The sequence below is a fragment of the Lissotriton vulgaris genome, chromosome 1_2 (assembly GCF_964263255.1).
Source record: "Lissotriton vulgaris chromosome 1_2, aLisVul1.2, whole genome shotgun sequence".
NCBI classification, from domain to species: domain Eukaryota; kingdom Metazoa; phylum Chordata; class Amphibia; order Caudata; family Salamandridae; genus Lissotriton; species Lissotriton vulgaris.
The window spans coordinates 187,434,952-187,454,499 of record NC_141686.1 but is presented as its reverse complement, the minus strand read 5'-3'; the positions used below and the strand labels follow the sequence as shown (position 1 = coordinate 187,454,499).

The following is a 19,548-nucleotide window of genomic DNA, read 5'->3' as shown; positions in this document are numbered from 1 at the left end:
TCATACATCGTGTCTGATATTGACATTCTTACTGGTATGCAGCACCCTCCCTTTAGATGGCAGCTCTCTCCTTGGCACATGAGAAACCAGTCTTACAGGGTGCATTTATATTGTACTATAATGTTATACTTTTCACTTAACACTTAGACTGTTTCTTCTAAGATAGTACTGTGGGAGGCCATGAAGCCCACGCTTAGGGTTGTTGATATACGTTTTTGTGTCAGCGAGCATAGGTGCAGCTCTCAGGAGCTGTCTCAATTTGAAATACATTTGTTGGGCCTTGAGCAGCATGGTCATGGTGAGGGTGGTGGAATGGTGCCAGCAACAATTATGTCTGACCCAACAAAATACCAACAGGATGAGGCCAAGCGCACCTGGCAGGCCTCTCAGAGCTGTATATACCAATGGGGTGATAAATCCAGCAAAATGATCCACAAGCTATGTCATATGTCCTGTGTGGTATCCTTGATGCCAGTTATTCATGACGGGAAGGGTGGACTATAGTTGACCCCCAGTTAGGCGGCTCAGAACTTCGCTGAGTATTATAAAGACCTATATGCCCAAAAAGAGGTTTTGACCACAGATCAAATAGCAGTCTTTATTGAAGGCATGCCCCTTAAATCTGTGTCCTTGTCTGCCAGCATGCAGCTGTATAAGCTGCTTACAGAAGTGACACTAACCACGGCTCTGGTGGGCTTCCAGCCTGGGACGGCACCTGGACATAATGGTTTTCCCAGCAAATTCCACAAAGCCTATATGACGCAATTGGGGGAATATCTGCTGGGGACATTCCATGCCACAATAAGGAGATGGGACTTCCCCCGGATAGGAGACACTCCAAAATCATGTTCCTCAAGCTGAGGCGTCCACCAGTGTCTCATTCTTCATATTTCCCAAGCTCTCTCATTAACATTAGGGTCAAACTTCTCTCTAAGGCCCTGGTTAATTGATGGATGGTGCACGTGCATGACCTAGTTCATTTGCTGAAGATAATCATTCATATTATGCTGCCTACCACTTGCAGATTCTTAACAACAGGTGGCATAGTCGCCGAGATGACTCAGCCTATGCCAGGGAGAAGTTGGTGATGGCGATACCTCCATGTAAAACCTGCTATATAGTGGGAGAGATATAGGTCCCCCCAAGAACCCTCAGTTGACTAGAGTAATGGTGCAGGCATGGAGACAATCCCTCCGCAAAATGGGCTGGTGGGGGCACTTGACACGAAAGACGCTACTGGGGCGGGACACCCGCCTCCCACGTGTAGCTAAGCTGAGGGGTTTCTAGAGGTTGGATCATATTGGCATCTCTTCACTGGGCGACGTTCATCATACTTAAATCATCCCAGGAGTTCTAATGTGAATAAATGATGCATCACAGCCAATTTTACAAATACTTGCAGCTTTGTTATACTAGCTACCAGTATCTGTGCAACCTTTCGGACCTCCCAGAAATCAGCCTGCTAGAGGAAAGCTCCTAACGGGTGATAACATTTCCAAAATATATCAGTCCCTGGCGACTAACAGCTCCAGTATACTGCCTGCCCTCTGAGTTATGCGGCAAGCCAACATTGATAACAAAGACAAAGATGATTGGACAGAGACCCTGGAGTCCTCTCGTAGAGTGGCGATATCTTTCTGCCTGAAACTTATACATTTCAAATATTTACATAGAGCATACTATACGAAAAGTGACCTGTGGCGCATGAGTCTCATTGGATCTTTCACGTGCATACATTGTGAGGCTGGGGAATGCACATTTATGCTTGCTGGGTGGAGCTGCAGCGCATTGACACACTTCTGGAAGGGGGTGGCGTCCCGTTTGGGTGAGGTTCTTGCATGAGCCATTCCATTTGTCCCAAGAGCACATCTCCTCCACAACAGTGAGGGAATAGGTGAGAATCATTATAAACGCCATAAATGATTTCTTCTGCTCACGCCAAAGAAAAGGGAAATCGATTAACAGTGGAAGACCTGTGCACCACCGTCTCTGGGGTCATGGAAGTGCAGGATGGACATTCGTATGGGTCTGGAAATAGCAGCATTTTAAGCTGGGGGTTGCCCCAGGAACATCAGAAGACTTGGCAGAGGTGAGCAGATTATCCATCCTTGTTCTTGGAGGTGGTACGCACAGCCTAACTACAATTAGATGCTGAAATCATGACATAATGACCAATATGTACAGGGGAATGTGATAAGGTCCAGAACTGCAACTAAATAAGATTTTAGACACTGCATTGGGTTTGGAGGGGATTGCTGGGGGCTTTCTCTGCATATGTTTGGGTTTTACATGTTTTGGGGGGCTCATCCTGCAAAGTCCTATGTATGTACATGGCCAATCTGGGTCCTTTTGCTGTAACAAAAACCCTTAACATTTGTTTTGGAAACAAAGAAGAGGGACACAAGCACCACCAATGTTATGTACTTGTGTTGTGAGGGACTGCGCTTCCCTGCAATATTTTAACAATACCAACCCTATCTCTCCCAGGCAATTAGATCCCTGACCTCAATAAAAGTGACACTTTTGCTCTTCGGCTCTGAAATGCAATGGTGCCTTCTATTTATTTCTATGATTGCAATGGCAGTCTGGGTAATATAAAAAAATTAGACACATGTAGAAGTTTGGTTAACCTGACAGCCTTAGTGTGGTGTTCCCCCAACTTTTGCCTTCCTCCCTCTAGCTCTATGACTTTGTTTATGCTGGTTTTAGCACACTTTACTAGTACTAAACAGTGCTCAAGTGATTGTGCTGTCTCCCCATAACATGGTAATATTAAATCATCTATAATTGCCATGTTTAATGTACATATAAGTCCCTAGTAAAGTGCACTAAATGTGCCCTTGACCTGTAACTAGTGGACCTGTAGCACTGATTGTGCCAACTAAATACGTAGCCCATTGACCATGTCACAGGCCGGCCATTGCAGAGCTTGCATGTGCAAGTAACTGCCACTTCAACTTGTCATTGAAAGTTACTTACCAGCCCTCTAACTACCCTTTTTTACACCTATGTCAATCCTAAGGGAGGCCCTAGGGAGCTCTAAGGGCAGGGGACTGTGCAAGTAAAAGGTAGGACATGTTTTACACGTCCTGGTAGGGATCAACAGCTCAATTTCTCTATTGTGAGGTCTACTTCTCTCCTAGGAAAACTTTGGAAATTCCTTAACCCACTTTTATGCTATTATTCAAGATCAGAAAGGATTTCCTGCATTATATTTTATGTCTTCAGAATTGCAAGGATAAACCCTCTTTGCGGGAGAAGTTAGATTTAATATTACTCTTTTAGAAATGCGGATTTTAGAAAGTGTACATTTCTCTGCTCCTAGCGGTGTGTTCCATGTAGCCTTCTTCGAATACACTTCTGGGTTGGGTGATAGCTACACTCTGTTGATTTGCCTCTAGACAGCCACAAACACAGTAAGGATACGTATCTCTGAGAATCCCGCAACATACATTTGCCGTCGCATGGCTCTTCCTGGGCAGGTAGAAGGACTGACCCTTACATTTCAATAGGTAGTGGAATGAACTCCCCACTGATAGTTTGAAGCCAAGGCTGGGAAGAAAAGAGAATGTGAACTTCATAGAGCCCTCTTTGAAGTCAACCCCACTTCAAAGGCACATTTGGGTATAGGTTATGGGTCTCTGACCCTACCAAAGTAGTACACTTCATACCCTGTGACTACTCTGCCAGTAAGATGAACCACTGTGATTCTAAAGGACTACCGGTCTGCTGGATCTGCTGGTTGCTGACCTTTTACCTTGCTGTGTTGCCCTGCTGCTGCCACTCTCTCTCTGCTTGGGTGAGAAGAACTGGGCATGGACCACTTGAACCCACCGTGACTCAGGGGGGTTGCTGGAAAGGCTCCTGTTGCTTGAGACTCAGGTATACAAAATACTTAGAGCACTCCTTTCCCAAACCTTGGGCTCATCTGCTGGTGAGTCTGCCCTGCCAAGAGGTGCCAACCCAGTCCTGGACCTTTGGACTTGCCCCAAGGGGTGTGTTGCAGTGTTATCAATGTTTTATCTGCAGCCGCAAGAATGAGGTCAGCCCATCACTACTGGAGTCGCTGCATCACCACTCAAACTCACCGTAATCCAGGACAGATGCTTGCCTTGTCCCATCGCCGAAGCTGCATCAGGGATCTCTGCTGCATTGCTTGCCTGCAGCCAGCCTCTGTTCACGCATACCTATTATCAAAGTACTTTTGTTCAGTGGGCCTAAGTGGGTGCCTGTATCCAGCCCTACCTCCCTAACTCCTTTGTTGTCAAACTATTTCTTTATTTTAAAAGTTTTATATAGCGCTAGCTTGACTGTGGGTATCAGAGCGCTTTATATACACACAGTAAAGACAGAAGAAAATTGCATTACAAAGTAGGAAGGTGAGAAGGAAGCAAAACAGAGATAAAAATACAACATGAAAAATAGGTGCAGGGGAGGGAGAGAAAACAAACGAAGGTAGCTTACACTGTCCGGTCATAACTCGGATATTGAAGTCTTGGTTCATTGACGTTGGAAGGGAAAGTATTTGTTGAGGAGATGGAATATTAGGTCCCTTTTGAAACAGGAGAAGGAGGCGTTGCATCCGAGGACTCTAGGGAGAGCGTTCCACATCCTGGGAGTATTGCCAGAAAATGATCTGTACTGAGTGGTTTTCTTTTTCCGTTTCGGAGGGATAAGAAGGAGTGAGTTGGAGCTTCTCAGAGTACTGGATTTTCCTGCTTTTACCAGTTTGTTGTTTAGGTAGTTGGGGGCGGAGAGTGAAGGGTTTTGTGTGTGATGCAGGCCAGTTTGTAAATACACCTCCCATCCATGGGAAGCCAGTTGAAGGAGTTGAAAGCTGGTGTGATATGTTCAAGTCTTTTTACCCCAGATATGAGTCGAGAGGCCATGTTCAGCACTGCCCTTAGCTGGGCTAGGTGAGCTTTTGGAGTCCCTGTTAGGATGGCGTTCCCGTAGTCGATTTTTGAGAGAACTAAGAATTGAACTATTGTCTTGAGGTCATCATGGGGAAGAAAAGGTTTCAATTTCTTGAGGTGTTTTAGTGAGAAAAGCACATCTTTTGCAGAGTTTTGGATATGGACCTCTATAGACTTAACTGAGTCGGATAGGACGAGGGGAATGTTTAGGGCATCCAGATTCTTGAGCCACTCTTGTATTGAACGGTGGTTACTTTTTGAAGAGAATAGAATTAATTCAATTCTCTGGGTTGAGCTTTAAGTGGTTAGGTTTGAACCAAGTATGGATCTCGGTTAGAGTGACTTTGAGGCGTCGGATGTCGCTGGGTGATTTGATTTTGTAATATATTTGGGAGTCCTCTTCTTAAAGCTGGTAATTCACTCCTGCATTTTTCAAGATGATTATGAGGGGCTCCATGAAGAGATTGAAGAGGAAAGGGGAGAGAAGTGAGCCGTGCGGGACCCCAAATATGGCTTTTGTTGGCTTTGAGAGACAGTTGTTGATTTTAATTTGTTACGAGTGGTGCTGAAGGAAAGAGGTGAACCATTTCAGTACTGTGCCAATTATTCCTGAGAATCTCCTCAAGGTCTCCAGAAGAGCTGGATGATTTACTGTGTCGAATGCCGCAGATAGGTCAATAAGGATGAGTAGACAGGTTTCACCTTCATCTAAAGCCCTGTGAATATCGTCAGCGATGTTGAGCATAACTGTTTCAGTACTACAGCCTGTCCTGAATCCTGATTGAAAGTTGTCAAGGAGGTTGAACTCATCAATGTGTTTGTTGAGTTGGTGGAGAACGCATTTCTCCAATGCTTTTAAAGGACAGATATAGACAGTATAGAAAACTATACTTTTGACTCTCTCCCGGTCCAGAACGACCAAGCGCTATTTGCCTGTAAAGCGTTACTTTGACATTTATTCCTTGAAAATTAATATTTCACCCTCTACGTATTTGATTTTCTTTTTTTGGGGGGTTGTATTATTTATAAAGTCATACTTCATTTTTCAAAGCTGTTGTGGCTTCTTTTTGTCGTGTTTTCACTGTTTTACTCTTTAAGTGGTGCACACATACTTTACCCATTGCCTCTTAAGTTAGGCCCGACTGCTCTGGCTAAGCCACCCAAGGTTGAGCACAGGATAATATAGGTTGTGCAGTGACTTATCCTGACTAGTATTGGGGCTCCTATTTGGACAGGGTGCATACTCTGTCATCCAGAAACCTAATGTCTAACAAATGTAATACGTCATGTAACGCATTGTAAAAAGCAAAGTTCACTATTATAATGAATACTACTGCATACCGGTACTGTCCACAGTGATTTTAATGGTCCTGTAATGTTACCTTATAGCAAGTGACTGGTATTACTTATGTGGTGACACCATAAAACTCAGTATGCCTGGCCTATATGTAATTACACTCCCTTTTATTTTGATGCATCATCCAGAGAAGGTGGGTGGAATTATCAACTATTTGGTTCATGACCCACTGAGGGTATAATCTTATATGACAGTTTCACCAATGATATCTCCACTTACCTGTATTATATGTTTGTATTTTAATGTGTTGTATTTAGTAGTGCATGGAAATAAAAGTACTTTCCTTTTTAAAAGAAAAAATACTGATGGGACAATTATTAATTGAGTGTTATTGTTGCTTACTAGTTGAATGGGTTTATTTGCTGACACCATCATTCTTGAGTAGGTATTGGACTGCTGTGGTTCACTGCTCTGAGAGCATCAAATACTGCAATGACATATTTGGTTTCTATTAACAAGACTTTGCAGACTATACCTTGTGAAAGACACCTGTGCTGTATCCAATCACCTAATCACCCAATTCCAATAGTAAATTGGGTGTGCTTTTACAAAACAAATGTCCATTCAGTTATACAGAACTCACTGAAACCAAATGGTGCAATGGCATGCTGAAAGAGATGTCCACCACATTTTTTGTTCTTTTTTTTTTTTTTTTTAAATTCTTTTTATTAAAGGATTTTTACATATTTACCACCCTCTGGGACACAGAGGGGGCGTGGAACAAGTAAACAATACAACATATCCATGGAATATACATACCATACATCTTCATATAACATCAACATAGAGTAAATTAAATCTTACTTTTCAAAACAAAATATATCATCAATCATATTGAAAATTAGCTCACTATCCTAGAGCTTATATACTAATTTTGACATCCTTTATATGCATTAGGTCTACACCAAATATTATCAGTTATATACAGTTTATATACAATCTATATACAAATACAGTTTTATATACAATTTCTATATACATCATCCTTCTTCCTTCCATTTCGTTATAGCCTCCCAAATTTTCAAACCTAGTTTCCTCGAATTTTTCCCCCTTCTTGAGTAGATTGCTCTTTCTAAATTGTGTATACTCAACAACCTGGCTAACCATTGCTGAAATGATGGTACCGTTTGATCTAACCATGCAGATGCTATACATAATCTTTACACTGCCATAGCAATAAAGATACAATATTTCCCTGCTTCATCTTCAATACTACCATCTGTCCCTAGTAATATAGTCACGGGTGTTAAATTAGCAGCTATTTTTAATGCCCTCTGTAGAAACAATTCTATTTCTTTAAGTAGTATTGCTAAATTTGGACATATCGCAAACATATGGATAGCATCCGCATTTGCACTCATACACCTGGGGCAGTGTATACCATTTGTCGCTCCCCATTGCGCTAGTTTAGCTGGGGTATAGTAAAGCCAATACAAGGTCTTGTATTGTTGTGCCTGTAGTGATGCAGAGCACAAAATATTTATCCCTAAGTCTAATGACTCTTTAAAGCAATCTTGTTCTATACCCAACTTCACTGACCAACTTTCCCCCCATTTAACCATATCGTCTGTTCTGTGCTCGTTTAACTCTGCGTAAAACCTTTTAATAGTGCAATCTACTCCGCTCTCTATTATTTCTAATATATTATTTTTTTCAAATCCTCTCGTCCCCCCTCTTTTATTTTGTAGGAAACTTCTTACTTGTAAGTATTTAAAAAAATGGCTTCTTGGCAAATTAAATTTTTTCTGTATTATTCCAAATTGTTTCATCCCTTGTGTCCCCATAATATCCCCCAATTTTATTACTCCATTTCGAAACTACTCTCTATATGTTAAATCGGAAAAAATATCTTGCGGAAAAACCCTATTATCGTATATCCTTGTATACCTATTGAATTTACCCAAACCAAATTTTTTCATAAATGCCTTCCATTGCTTGTGAGCTCCCACCATCGTCTTAAAGCGTGTTCTTTTAAAGTATAACGTGTCAAAATTTTTCAAAAAAATATTCTTAGTTTCTTCACCCATCAGAATCCCGTATATTGCTAAAGACCCCAGATGATCCTCTCCTTCTGCTTCGGCTCCACCTATTAATCCTATCATATACTGTAGAGCAGCGGCCCAATAATAAAGCTTGATGTCTGGTAGTGCCCAACCTCCTCTTTCGCGTGGAAGTGCCAGAAATCTCGCCGCCCTCCTAGTCTTACCTTTGGACCATATGAACTTGTTAATCATGTTCTCAATCTTTTTAAACCAGACATTGTCAAACCATAGGGGAATTGTTCGAAAAAGGTATAAAAATGTTGGCATAATTAACATTTTTATAATATTTACTCTTCCAACCAATGTAAGATGGAGATTGTTCAATCTATCCAGCTCACCACCTACTTTCTGTATGATAGGGTTAATATTTAATTCTACTATTTTTTCTAATGCTGAGGCTATAATTATTCCTAAATATGTTCCTGTCAATACCACCCTAGAGTCCTGGCATGATGCCTTGCTGTTTTTTATAATTTGTGTTTTTCCAGTGTTCAAGGAATACCCAGACACTTTCCCAAATTCTTTTGCCTCTTCTTCCACATATCTTATAGCCTCTGTGGGTGATGATGTTATAACCGCCACGTCATCAGCGTATGCCAAAATCTTACACTCCCCCCTGAGTGTGACAATTGGGGGAATATGTCTATTTAACTCCAGTTTTCTAATTAACGGGTCTAAATATATAGCAAACAGCAAAGGAGAGCATGGACACCCCTGCCTTGTGCCCCTCTCAATTTTTACTTTGTCCGTTAACCCCGCGTTAATTCTAATTGCAGCGCTCGGGTCTCTGTATAGTGTCTTTATCGCTGTCAAGAAGCCGGTGCCAAATCCCACTTTTTCCAACACACTCCATAGGTATACCCATGACACACGGTCGAAAGCTTTTTCAGCATCCAATATTAATGCCGCAAATGGATCCCCATTAGCCTCCGTCATGTCCATAAGGGTAATTAATTTCCTTACATGATGCGTGGTCCCCCGTCCTGGAATAAAGCCGTGCTGATTAGTAGTAACTAACGGTGTTATTACACTGGCAAATCTAATTGCCAATACCTTAGAATAAATCTTCGTATCTGTATTCATAAGGGTAATTGGTCTGTATGACCCTGGATCAGTCGGTATCTTACCTTTTTTGAGGATAACCACTATTTCAGCCTCAGACCAAGTGTTCGGTATTGAGCATCCCTTCTGTGCTTGTTTAAAAATATACAGAATATCTCCTGCCAACTCCTCCCAAAAAACTTTGTAAAATTCTAACGGAATTTTATCTGGGCCAGCAGCCTTCCCTGCTGGTAAACTCTTCATAGCTGCTTCTACTTCCTCTAATTCCAAAACAGTATCTATCCTCTGTTTCTCTGTTTCATCCAGCTGTCCCCCCTCATATTCATTCAAATACTCCATTATGTCTTCATGATCTTTTATTTGACTCTCAGAGTAGAGCTTCATATAGAAGCTTCTGAAGACTTCCCTTATTTCTTGTACATTGGTTACCATCATCCCTGAGATATCCTTTATTGCTTTTATCTCACCGAGAGATGCCTTCTGTCTAGTTCTGGCTGCTAACATTTTACCAACCCTTTCATTCAACTCATAACAATTCTCTCTATTCGCTGTATATTGTTTCGCAGCCCTTTCTGCTATGTACTCTTCTGCTGCCGTTCTTAATTTTACAAGTTTCATATATGGGGGGTCTAATGGGTCTCGATTATGAGTTAGCTCTGTCCTATTAGTTAATTCCTCCTCTGCCGACAACAGCTCCCTCTTTATCTGCTCAGATCTTTCCTTTTCCTCTTTCCTTTTTCTAGCGCCGAAACTAATAGTCTCACCCCGTACTCCGGCCTTAAAACAATCCCAGACTATCCCAACCGATGCTGTTTGTCTATTTATATTCAAGAACTCAACTATCCATCTCTTCATATGCCGGATATATGCATCCTCCACGAGCACTGCCCTTTCGAATGTCCACTCGGTAACCTTCCTTATCGTTTTCATACCTTTCAAGGTGACAATGAGAGGGTTGTGATCTGAAAAAAGCCTTGGTATTCTTTCAATCTCTGCCCCATCCATGCGTTGAGTACTAATTAAGAAATAATCCAATCTAACGCTTATCCTATGAGGTGATGAATAATATGTGTACCCATTTTGTCCCGGGTTCAGAGTATCCCATACATCTAATAATCCGTTATTCCTAGCTAGATTACAGACTGCTTTAAAAACTCTTCTCTTCCTCCCTTTGTATTTAACTGGGGGTCCTAGCCCCAACCCCAAACCTCCTGCTCCATTGATGTTGAAATCTCCCCCTATCAATATGAAGGGTGCCCAAGTTGCCAGCTCAATGTCAATTTCCTCAAAAATCTCCGGGTCATCTCCTGTAGACCCATAAATAGACCCAAGGGTGACCCATATTTCTCCGACCATACACTCTACTAAAGCCCATCTACCCCATACATCCTCCCATTTTTTTCTAGTACATATATTTCTTTGCTTTGCCATCACAGCAACCCCCCTGTTCCTAGTGCCCTGCCTAGAGTGTGCTATAACCGTTAGCCCTAACTGATCTAAAAGCCTAATTTCAGATACCTGTATATGTGTTTCCTGTAATATTAAGAAGTCCAATCTTAATTGTTTAATCAGGGCTGCTACCTTCTGCCGTTTTACCCTGTCATTGAGACCACATACATTCCATGTCATAATACGAGTACTCATCCTGGGTTTTTAACAAATATAGCCATAGATTTAATCATTTTAAGCAAAAAAAAAAAGTTAACGCAGTTTGTTGCCACCACTTTATAACTCACAAATTTTTCTTCCATTTTATTAATCTTTTTATTCCATAGTGTCTCTTGTGTACTATATTCCCAACTTCCTTTGTGTTCCTTGCCCCCCCTGTGCCCCCCACCCCTAGCCCCCACCCTGACTGTCCCACCCCCCCTACGGGCAAATAGGTCCAAAGGACCTATGTGTGACAGCTGTGTCTGCTTGGATCCCGCGCCCCCCTGCCCCCCCCGCCCTCATTATCTACTGTCCATTGGCAGAAAAAGAAAAAAACCAAATGTGTAGTTTTTTTTACTATCTTTCTACATACTATATACATCAAAGTACTAAAACTATTCTGTCACTGTTTCTACTTCTCAGGACTATACCCTAGATCCTACTGTCTTTTTGCCAAAAGGTCTACCACCAGTTCACTATCAGCATGTGATTGGGATTGTGAATGAGTGTGCGAGTTCTTTTCTTTCAACCACTCCAAAAATTCAGCTGCCCTAATTTCTGAATGGAAAATTTTAAATTGGCCATCTCTTACCACCTTCAATCTACTAGGGTACAGTAGATATGCCTCACAGCCAATTCTCTGGAACGGAGTTATTAATTCTCGCAATCTCCATCTACGCTCTACCGTCGTGTGACAAAAGTCTGGTCTGGCAAAAAATTCTACCTCTTGGTATCTACATTTTGTCTGTGGCCTTGCTTTCCCCATTATCTCTTCCCTCAGCAGATAATTGCCCACATATATTAGAATTGCTCTGGGTTTATTTGAGCCAGCCCCCTTCCTCTGTACAAATGGGAATCTGTGAACACGTTGGATTTCTGACTCCCAGTCCCAGCCTTTTATATCTGGCAGTGCCCCCTTAAGAAGCTCTATTGTGTAGGTTCTAATGTCTTTTCCTTCTCTTCCTTCCGGAATACCTAAGAGTCTTACGTTATTTCTCCTCTGCCTGTTCTCAAACTCTTCAAGCTTCCATAATACATCGCTATTAGTACTTTCTTGATCTTTTCTAAATTCTTTCCAGCCTTTCATTTCATCTTCCAAATTCCCTGTTCTTTCCTCAACTTCCGTAAGTCTCCCTGCCAATTCTGTACATGCCTTACTTACTTCCCGAAGGGAGCTTTGTGTTTTTTTTACTTTCCTGCCTGGCTCTCTGACTCTCTACCCTCGCCTCGGTCTGAATTTGTTTGAGCATTGAAAAAATCGTTTCAAGCCCCTTAGATGAATCTTGGCCTTGGGAATGTGATTGATTATGAGCCTGGGTATGGATCTGGGTCTGGGTGTCAAATTGCCCTTGCCTAACCCCCTCCTCAGTCCTCCGTGAAAGGTCTATAGTTTCATCTATGCCACCAGTGCCCTCTTTATACATCTGAGAGGTGGCTGCGTAATCCCAGTCTAGCCTTTTTGCAACGCTATTAGCAGCTGGGCTTATAGACCCTTTCGCTCTTCTCCTTTTTTTGGTCAGGACTTTTGGTTTACGTTTTAGAGCTATATCTTGTACAGAACCTGATGTAGTAGTGGTCCCCGTTTCCAACCCAGACAATGTCAAATCGCTTCCCGACTCTGCAATAAAGGGATCCGACTCCTCTCCCCCAACCGCCCCCTCTTCCCCTTCTCCTTCCTCTTCACCCTCATTGACAGAAAAAAAACATTCATCGCTAGGAGAACCAGTTATGGTTTTTGCTGCCTTAGGGTCATTGACAATTATATCCTTCATGTTATTGACACCAATATCACCATTATCATTGCCATTACCATTACCGTCGTCATTTCCGTTACCACTTCCTTTTCCAACCCCCCCTCCATCTGAATGCATGCTTCTACTACCCTCTTGGCCAATTTTCCCTATTATAGGTAAGTTAATAGCAGACAGCTTATGAGTGTTAAGGCTGCTTTCCCCCTCTCTTATCGCCTCAGTTAGTGCCTCTGTTAAAGTCAGTATGTTGACTGCATCCGCTCTAGGAGGTAAAGCACCCTCTCCAACATTCTCCTCAGCACTGTATATGGGTCTATTATCCCTCGCATTGCCAAAGGCCTCATTAGTAACAGTGACAGTAACCACGCTGCCCTCTTTATCACACCCTCTTATGTCCTTCTCCAAAAAGTTCTCTTCCCTCTCCTGAGGTAAGCTTCCTTGAGGCAATTCAGTGTTTTTATGCGCTTTTTCATTCAAAATAGTCACGTTTTCTATACTTATCAAAGCACATGATACCGGGAGAGTATTATCTGTCACTTTCGCAGGGGCGCTGTGCTTAGGGTCAAAATCACGTTCGGGCACAAAATCCGGTTCACCTTCACCTTCACCTTCATCTTCTAGTCTCCCAGCTTGTGTCCTTTCTATTTGAGTTATGGCCACATTAGTACCCAGCGCTTGGGAACTAGCAACAGTAACAGTAGCAGGAAAAAAAACCTCTGAGACTAACGGCTGCCTCAGGTTCCCTTGTTCTGTTAATTTTCCTTTTAATGCTTTAATCACAGCCCCTTTATTTTTTTCCTTCTTCTTTTGTTTCTCCCCCACAAAGCTGCCAGCCTCCTTACTTCTTACAGCAGTCCTTCCTTGCTCAGCAGTGCCGACTTCTTCCTGGGTGCGTGTCAGTTTTTTAGCACGAAGGTTCGCCGCTGGTGCATCAGACTCGCTCCACGCTGCCTTCTCCTCTCGCAAAGCCTTCGAGATTTTTGGCGCCATTACACGCCACGCACCTGATAGCGCTGCTGCTACCAAACTCTGCTGCCGAAAACGCCGCTGCCTCCGTGACTGCCGATAGTTCTCCCTCCAAGAATCCGCCTTCACCATCAGCTGACACGCATTGTCCAATACACGGGTCAGCACTGCATCTGCCGCCGGGAAGGTTAGTGCCTCCGTCAGTGCCTGTGCCAAAAACCACATCGGCTGGCTTTCTCCTCGTCTCTCCTCTCCTCGTATCTGTACTTTTACTTTTCCTTTTTCCTTTTTGCCAAATCCGCCGAAAATCCACTGCAGCTGGCGCCGGCACAGAAGATAGGTACAGTCCGATGTCTTTATTTTTCTTAAGCGTTTTTTTTTTTTAGCGTTTTCTGCCGCCTTACACCTTATTGTTCTACCTCGGGACAGGGAGCGACAGGGAGCACGTCCTCCACCTACAGACTGTCAGCGGCCATCTTGCCCCCACATTTTTTGTTCTATCTCACCTGAGTCACCTACTTAAGATTTTACTTGTTCATCATTGCATTATAGTGAGATTTCCAGTTACTGTTATTATAAATTGTTTAGTATCAAATTGTGTTTTAACTTGATAGACTTAAATATACTGTGTAAGTGCCATTAAGATGGAGCACAAGCTGAAAGTGGTAAAGGATATGGTATAATACTGTATGGATATTTCTAAAACACAAACAATTGAACGTACACTCTTCTAACACGCTTCCACCGCAATGTGAAAAAAAGGTTTGCAGAAACTATACTGTGTATTATGTTTTCCCAGCATGTCTACAAGAACTACACAGTAGCTCTTGATTTAATTTTGTTTCCATTAATTCAGTCACCAATGCTTTAATTTTGAAATCATTCTCAAATGTAGATGTTTTTGTGAAACTTCATGAGATATTTTACCCCCCAAGTATCAGATCACAGACTCCAACCTTTTATGTTTGCATCACGGTTGATAGTCTGATTTGCATTACTTGTTATGCATTAAAACAGTGCTATGTGGAGATGGAATGTGTCAGATATGCATTCATGGAAGTAATTAGGGGTCACCATTGCAGGAACCACTAGCCCTGGTTATGCTCTTCGCTACCCCAATACTGCCCTTGCTATCCCTGCTCTAAAAGGGGAAATTAAGTCAGCAGATGGTGAAAAGAAAGTAAAAGGACTCCAGGTATTCTGGTTATGTTCTGGACTTCCCCACTTCTTTCCTTTTCCATTTCTCATAAGCAACCAGGAGCGGGTTTTATAGAAAGGACTGTACAAACATCTGCTGCAACTTCTATAGTGGCACATTAATACTGGAGTAGAGGAAGCTGCACATGTGTGGAAATATAGTGAGGGTACCAGGAGCAGATATGCATTCAGTGCAGCTCAGAAATATAGGGATGGAGCTCCATTCAACTGTGATCAGGGAATAAAAGTTTTTTATAAATCACTCTAAATTACAGGTTTAAATCAAACAGGGGACACTCATCATGGGCGACAAGTGGCCTAGAAGTGATTCTGTAGGTGAAATTACCATGCAATTATATTTTTAAACTCTAAATCACAAATCAAACAAACAAAAAACACTGGACACAGTGCTCTGCAAAATTTGATGACTGGAGATATTGGGGTTTAGGTTTAGAAAACAATAAAACATGTGTATGTAATCTGCAGCAGAAACAGGGTATTCAAATCATATTTTTTTGAAGGGGCCGGAGGAGTTGGGAGGTTCGCTATGGTTTTCTCTATCCCTTGAGGTTTTGGATGTAAGGTCAAGTTGTTATGGTTCTGTGAAATTCCTCAATACATTATGAAAATCTTAAACTATCCATAAAGAACTTACCTCTGCTGCAGTCCAAGAAACATTTGAATCGATTCTCATGTAACACGCATTTTTATACTGAACCCAGCTGGCTTCACAGTTACCTTGAGCACACAAACATGTTTCCTGGGCATCTGTAATAACTGGTAGAGGGTAATGTATAGCAATAAAAATAGAAATGTAAGTAATTGGCAGAAGGATGGAGTTATTATAGAAATGAGAGCAATTTTCACAATTGATTTTGTTTGCAAAATTTCATTTTTGAAATGTATAAAGCCATTAGGTATTCATACATACACAAAGTAGCAATATTTCCCTAAGAATCTACCTTCTCAGTGAAATAAACAAGGGAAAAAAGATTATATCTGGGAAGGGAGTGGGAGAGACAGTGATACGCAGCCAAGGAGGGAGTTGAAAACAACTCAGTTTAAGGAGAAATATAGATGTCAGTGATCCAAAACCCCTCTCTAAACATGATAAAATTGGTATACTTGAGTGGCACTTTTATTTTTTTTGTAAGTCCTTAGTATATGGTAGCCAGGGCATATAAATTAAATGGATGTATGACGTTACAACGCATACTTTTACAACGCCTACCTTTACAACGCGGTTTTTACCACACATACCATTACAACGCATAATGCTTTTAGGCGCTGGATAGTGAATAGTTTAAGTTACTATTCCAACTCCAGTCCCCGTGGATAGTAGGGAAGGTTATTGGATAGTAAATTAACCTATTCCCTATCCTAGAGTGCCCCCCAGAGCAATGCGTTGTAATAGTTTGCGTGGTAAAAGTTGCGTTGTAATGGTAGGTCGTTGTAAAAGTTTCGTTGTAAAGGTTGTATACCAAATTAAATATTACCAGTAGGTGGCAGCTTTCATTCAGCTCACACATGGACCTGCCTCTACTTTGTCTGTCAAGTTAGGCTGGCACCAAACCCAGTAAGGGGAAAAGGAACTGACCAGAACTGGCTTGGGGTGGGAAAATGCTTGCCTCTTTCCACAGGCTAGATAAGAGTTGTACATACAAGCCTCTCCTCAGAACATTTCTAGACCTGTGTGGATCAGGTGAACAACTACACGGATGTCGGAAGAATTTGTAGGAAGACACGTCTTGCTTTCCTTAAACTCAGGATTTCAGAAGTGAATACACAGATTAGTGGGCTAACTTCCGCTTTAGAGCTTCCAGAGGCCTCTCTCTGCAAGTGCCCTCCTGACCAGTTACAACTGGACCTGCCCTTCACCCTGAATGATGGCTTCTGCTTGAGTAAGGCCTACCCTTGAAGTGGTACCCATCAGTTTCTCGGCCCTTGACTGGAGTTACAGTGCCCTCTTCTTGCACACGCTACAAAAGCTGGGACTTACACATTTTTTGTCACTTTTTGTCTCTAGAGAACTGGCAGGAGGCTGAGACTGTGGTGAAGCTGAACTGTTGACATCAATTTGCCAGTCAAATTGAACTTGCTGGTTTGCACCAAGGAAAGAATATTGATTTCCAGAAAGTTTTCTAAATCTAAACATAGAGGGCTTCATCAGGACCAAAGCCAAACAACAAGTAATTGACTTTGAGGCCTTCTTGAGCTCAAAACGTCCGCCTTCATCGAGGACTGCACCAGATCCCACTCTTTAGCAACTCATCACTGTTAAGCTTCAGTTCTAGCTTTTACTACCGATGACTCCTCAACAACCACTTTTTTCCAGAAAAATGTAATGTTCTTCGGTAACCTTTCCACTGGGATGCACCTTGTCACTGTATCTGAACCAGGCTCCATCACATTCAACCTTAACCTTTGACTTTGACTTGGTCTAGCATCCTGCAGATGGCAATTTGTGCATTTTGCACAATTTTAATTCACAATTTAAAATAAATATCTCTGGTTCAACTTATAGGATTTTTGTTGTTTTGGTATAATTTCTTTTATTAAAATTTACTCTGTCGTATTTTAACTGCACTACTGTTGGATTACTGAGTAAAGACTTTACACAGATAAGCTTGAATATTTTTATGCAAACCTACAGGAAGGTTAAACATACGGTTATTTAGTAATGTTTGTGGTTCGCGCTCTACAAATCTCTGTTTCATTTCATTTAATCCTGATGATAAATGTGATTATTATTTAAGGTGGAATCTCACCCCCACAACTTATACCCCAATTTCTTTCACTCATCATAATTAAACTTTGTTGTAATCATATAGTCACTACACCTAGAGACTGATACATTTAGACATATATACCCATTCATATGTTTATGCCAGTCAGTCAAAAAATTTTATTTCGATTTTTAAAAAAATCATAAAAGTTATCTAACATACAAAAGGATAAAAACAGAGGGTTTACACGTACAGGTTGTCCAGTATAGCAACAAACACACTGAAATCTCATGATGTAACAATAAATATCTAAAATCTTTACATTGCACCTTATTAACAATACATTCTAAAATGTAATTTCCTAATTAGGCATTTGTACAGTAAAGTGCAGAGTGCTAAATTATTAAAGGGAAACTGCAGGACCTGGGCAAAAAACTATTATCCAGTCGTTTTAATTTTCCAGCGCATCACCCATACCCAGCCCAAAAACATTGCAACAGCGATGACAATAGGAACCCGTCAAAGATGATTTTACGATCCTAAATGCCTCACTGCTGGACCTGGTCCCTATATTTAGACAAATAGGTTTCAACTATCTTGACCTTGGTTTATGATACAATGGACATACAAAAAATGTATGCAGAATGGATTTACCTTCATATCCTCACGGGAGGGACAATTGATACAATTAGATATACACCATTAATTAATAAAAACATTTGTTGGTAGCTATCCCACCCTGAACTGGTGGTACAGTTTCCTATCCCTTGTGGAAGTAATTAGATCCCAGTACCTCTCATAAGAAGCCTTGTAGTTGGCATCAAGAAATGTGTTAGTTAGTGAGGGAGTGGTGTTAGGTGAGAAGCGCCTCATAACTAACATGTTCTATCTAGTACACTACCTTGAGCTCAGCTTTAGATGGAAAAATACTTTCGGCAGGTGCTGTCCAGAGGCGACTCATCCCCATCTCGCTAAGTGTATTTTTAACTCTCCTTAGCCATGGGATTTTCCTGGCAACATCCAGATCTCTAACTTCAAGTAGGGCCGATGCATAGCGTGATAATTCGGGAGTGACCCAAAGCCTCCTTCAATAGGCTATTGATCGACTGACAACCAAGATCCAAGTACTGGAATAGTAGCGGGGTAGACTGCGGAAGGCCGATTATCGATCTCAAAAAGTTATTCTGGGCCCCCCTCCAAATTGTCGAGATTAGCGTAACTCCACAAGTCAGCCCCATAATGGATTGAGGCAGTTGTATGTTCATGCAGAAATAAGGCCCTGCTCAAACAATGGCTGTTATCCTGTTTCTGATTTAAGACAATCTTAGAGAGCAATATACGTTTGTACATCTGGAGACAAATGTGCAGGTGACACATTAGTCTACTTTAATACCATATATGTCCTATATCTGCAGAAGAGAGTGATAGGAATCAGGGTTAGAGCTAAGACTCATAATACTCTAACTCTTAGAGGCAGTCCCACACCCATATGAAATGTAAATACTGGGGTGGGATCAAGCCCACAAGGTGTGGGAAATCAGTGGGTTCCTAGGTATTTTGGGAGATACAATGTTACACCGATAACAAGCTTTCAGTTCTGCTTTAACTCGTTCATCAATGTCTGGAAACCACACTCAAACCCTGTGGACTCTTTTAGTGGCAGAAATGCCAAAATGTCCTTTGTGTGCCAGTTAAATAGCCTGTTGCTTCAGGCTTTAAGGACTAACTAATCTTGCTCATCCTATTATGATATCGTCATGTGCATCAGAGAAATCTTCACCAACATTCTTGAATACATGGCGCTCAACATCATCTGTAAGTGGTTGGGTAGGCTTTCTCTATGATTGCGTTGCAATGATTTATTTAACCTTGAGCATAACT

At 41.7% G+C, this 19,548-nt stretch overlaps 1 protein-coding gene across 2 annotated transcripts in view; it reads right to left on the bottom strand.

Moving 5' to 3' along the window:
• The window catches only part of LOC147734871 (C-type lectin lectoxin-Enh4-like), a 129,056-nt gene that overhangs the window by 56,549 nt on the left and 52,959 nt on the right, over positions 1-19,548 (bottom strand). For both annotated transcript variants that reach the window (XM_086953657.1, XM_086953656.1), the window contains exon 3: positions 15,597-15,718. In XM_086953657.1, coding sequence (XP_086809783.1) covers positions 15,597-15,718 — 122 coding nt within the window. The remainder of the gene's footprint in view (positions 1-15,596; positions 15,719-19,548) is intronic.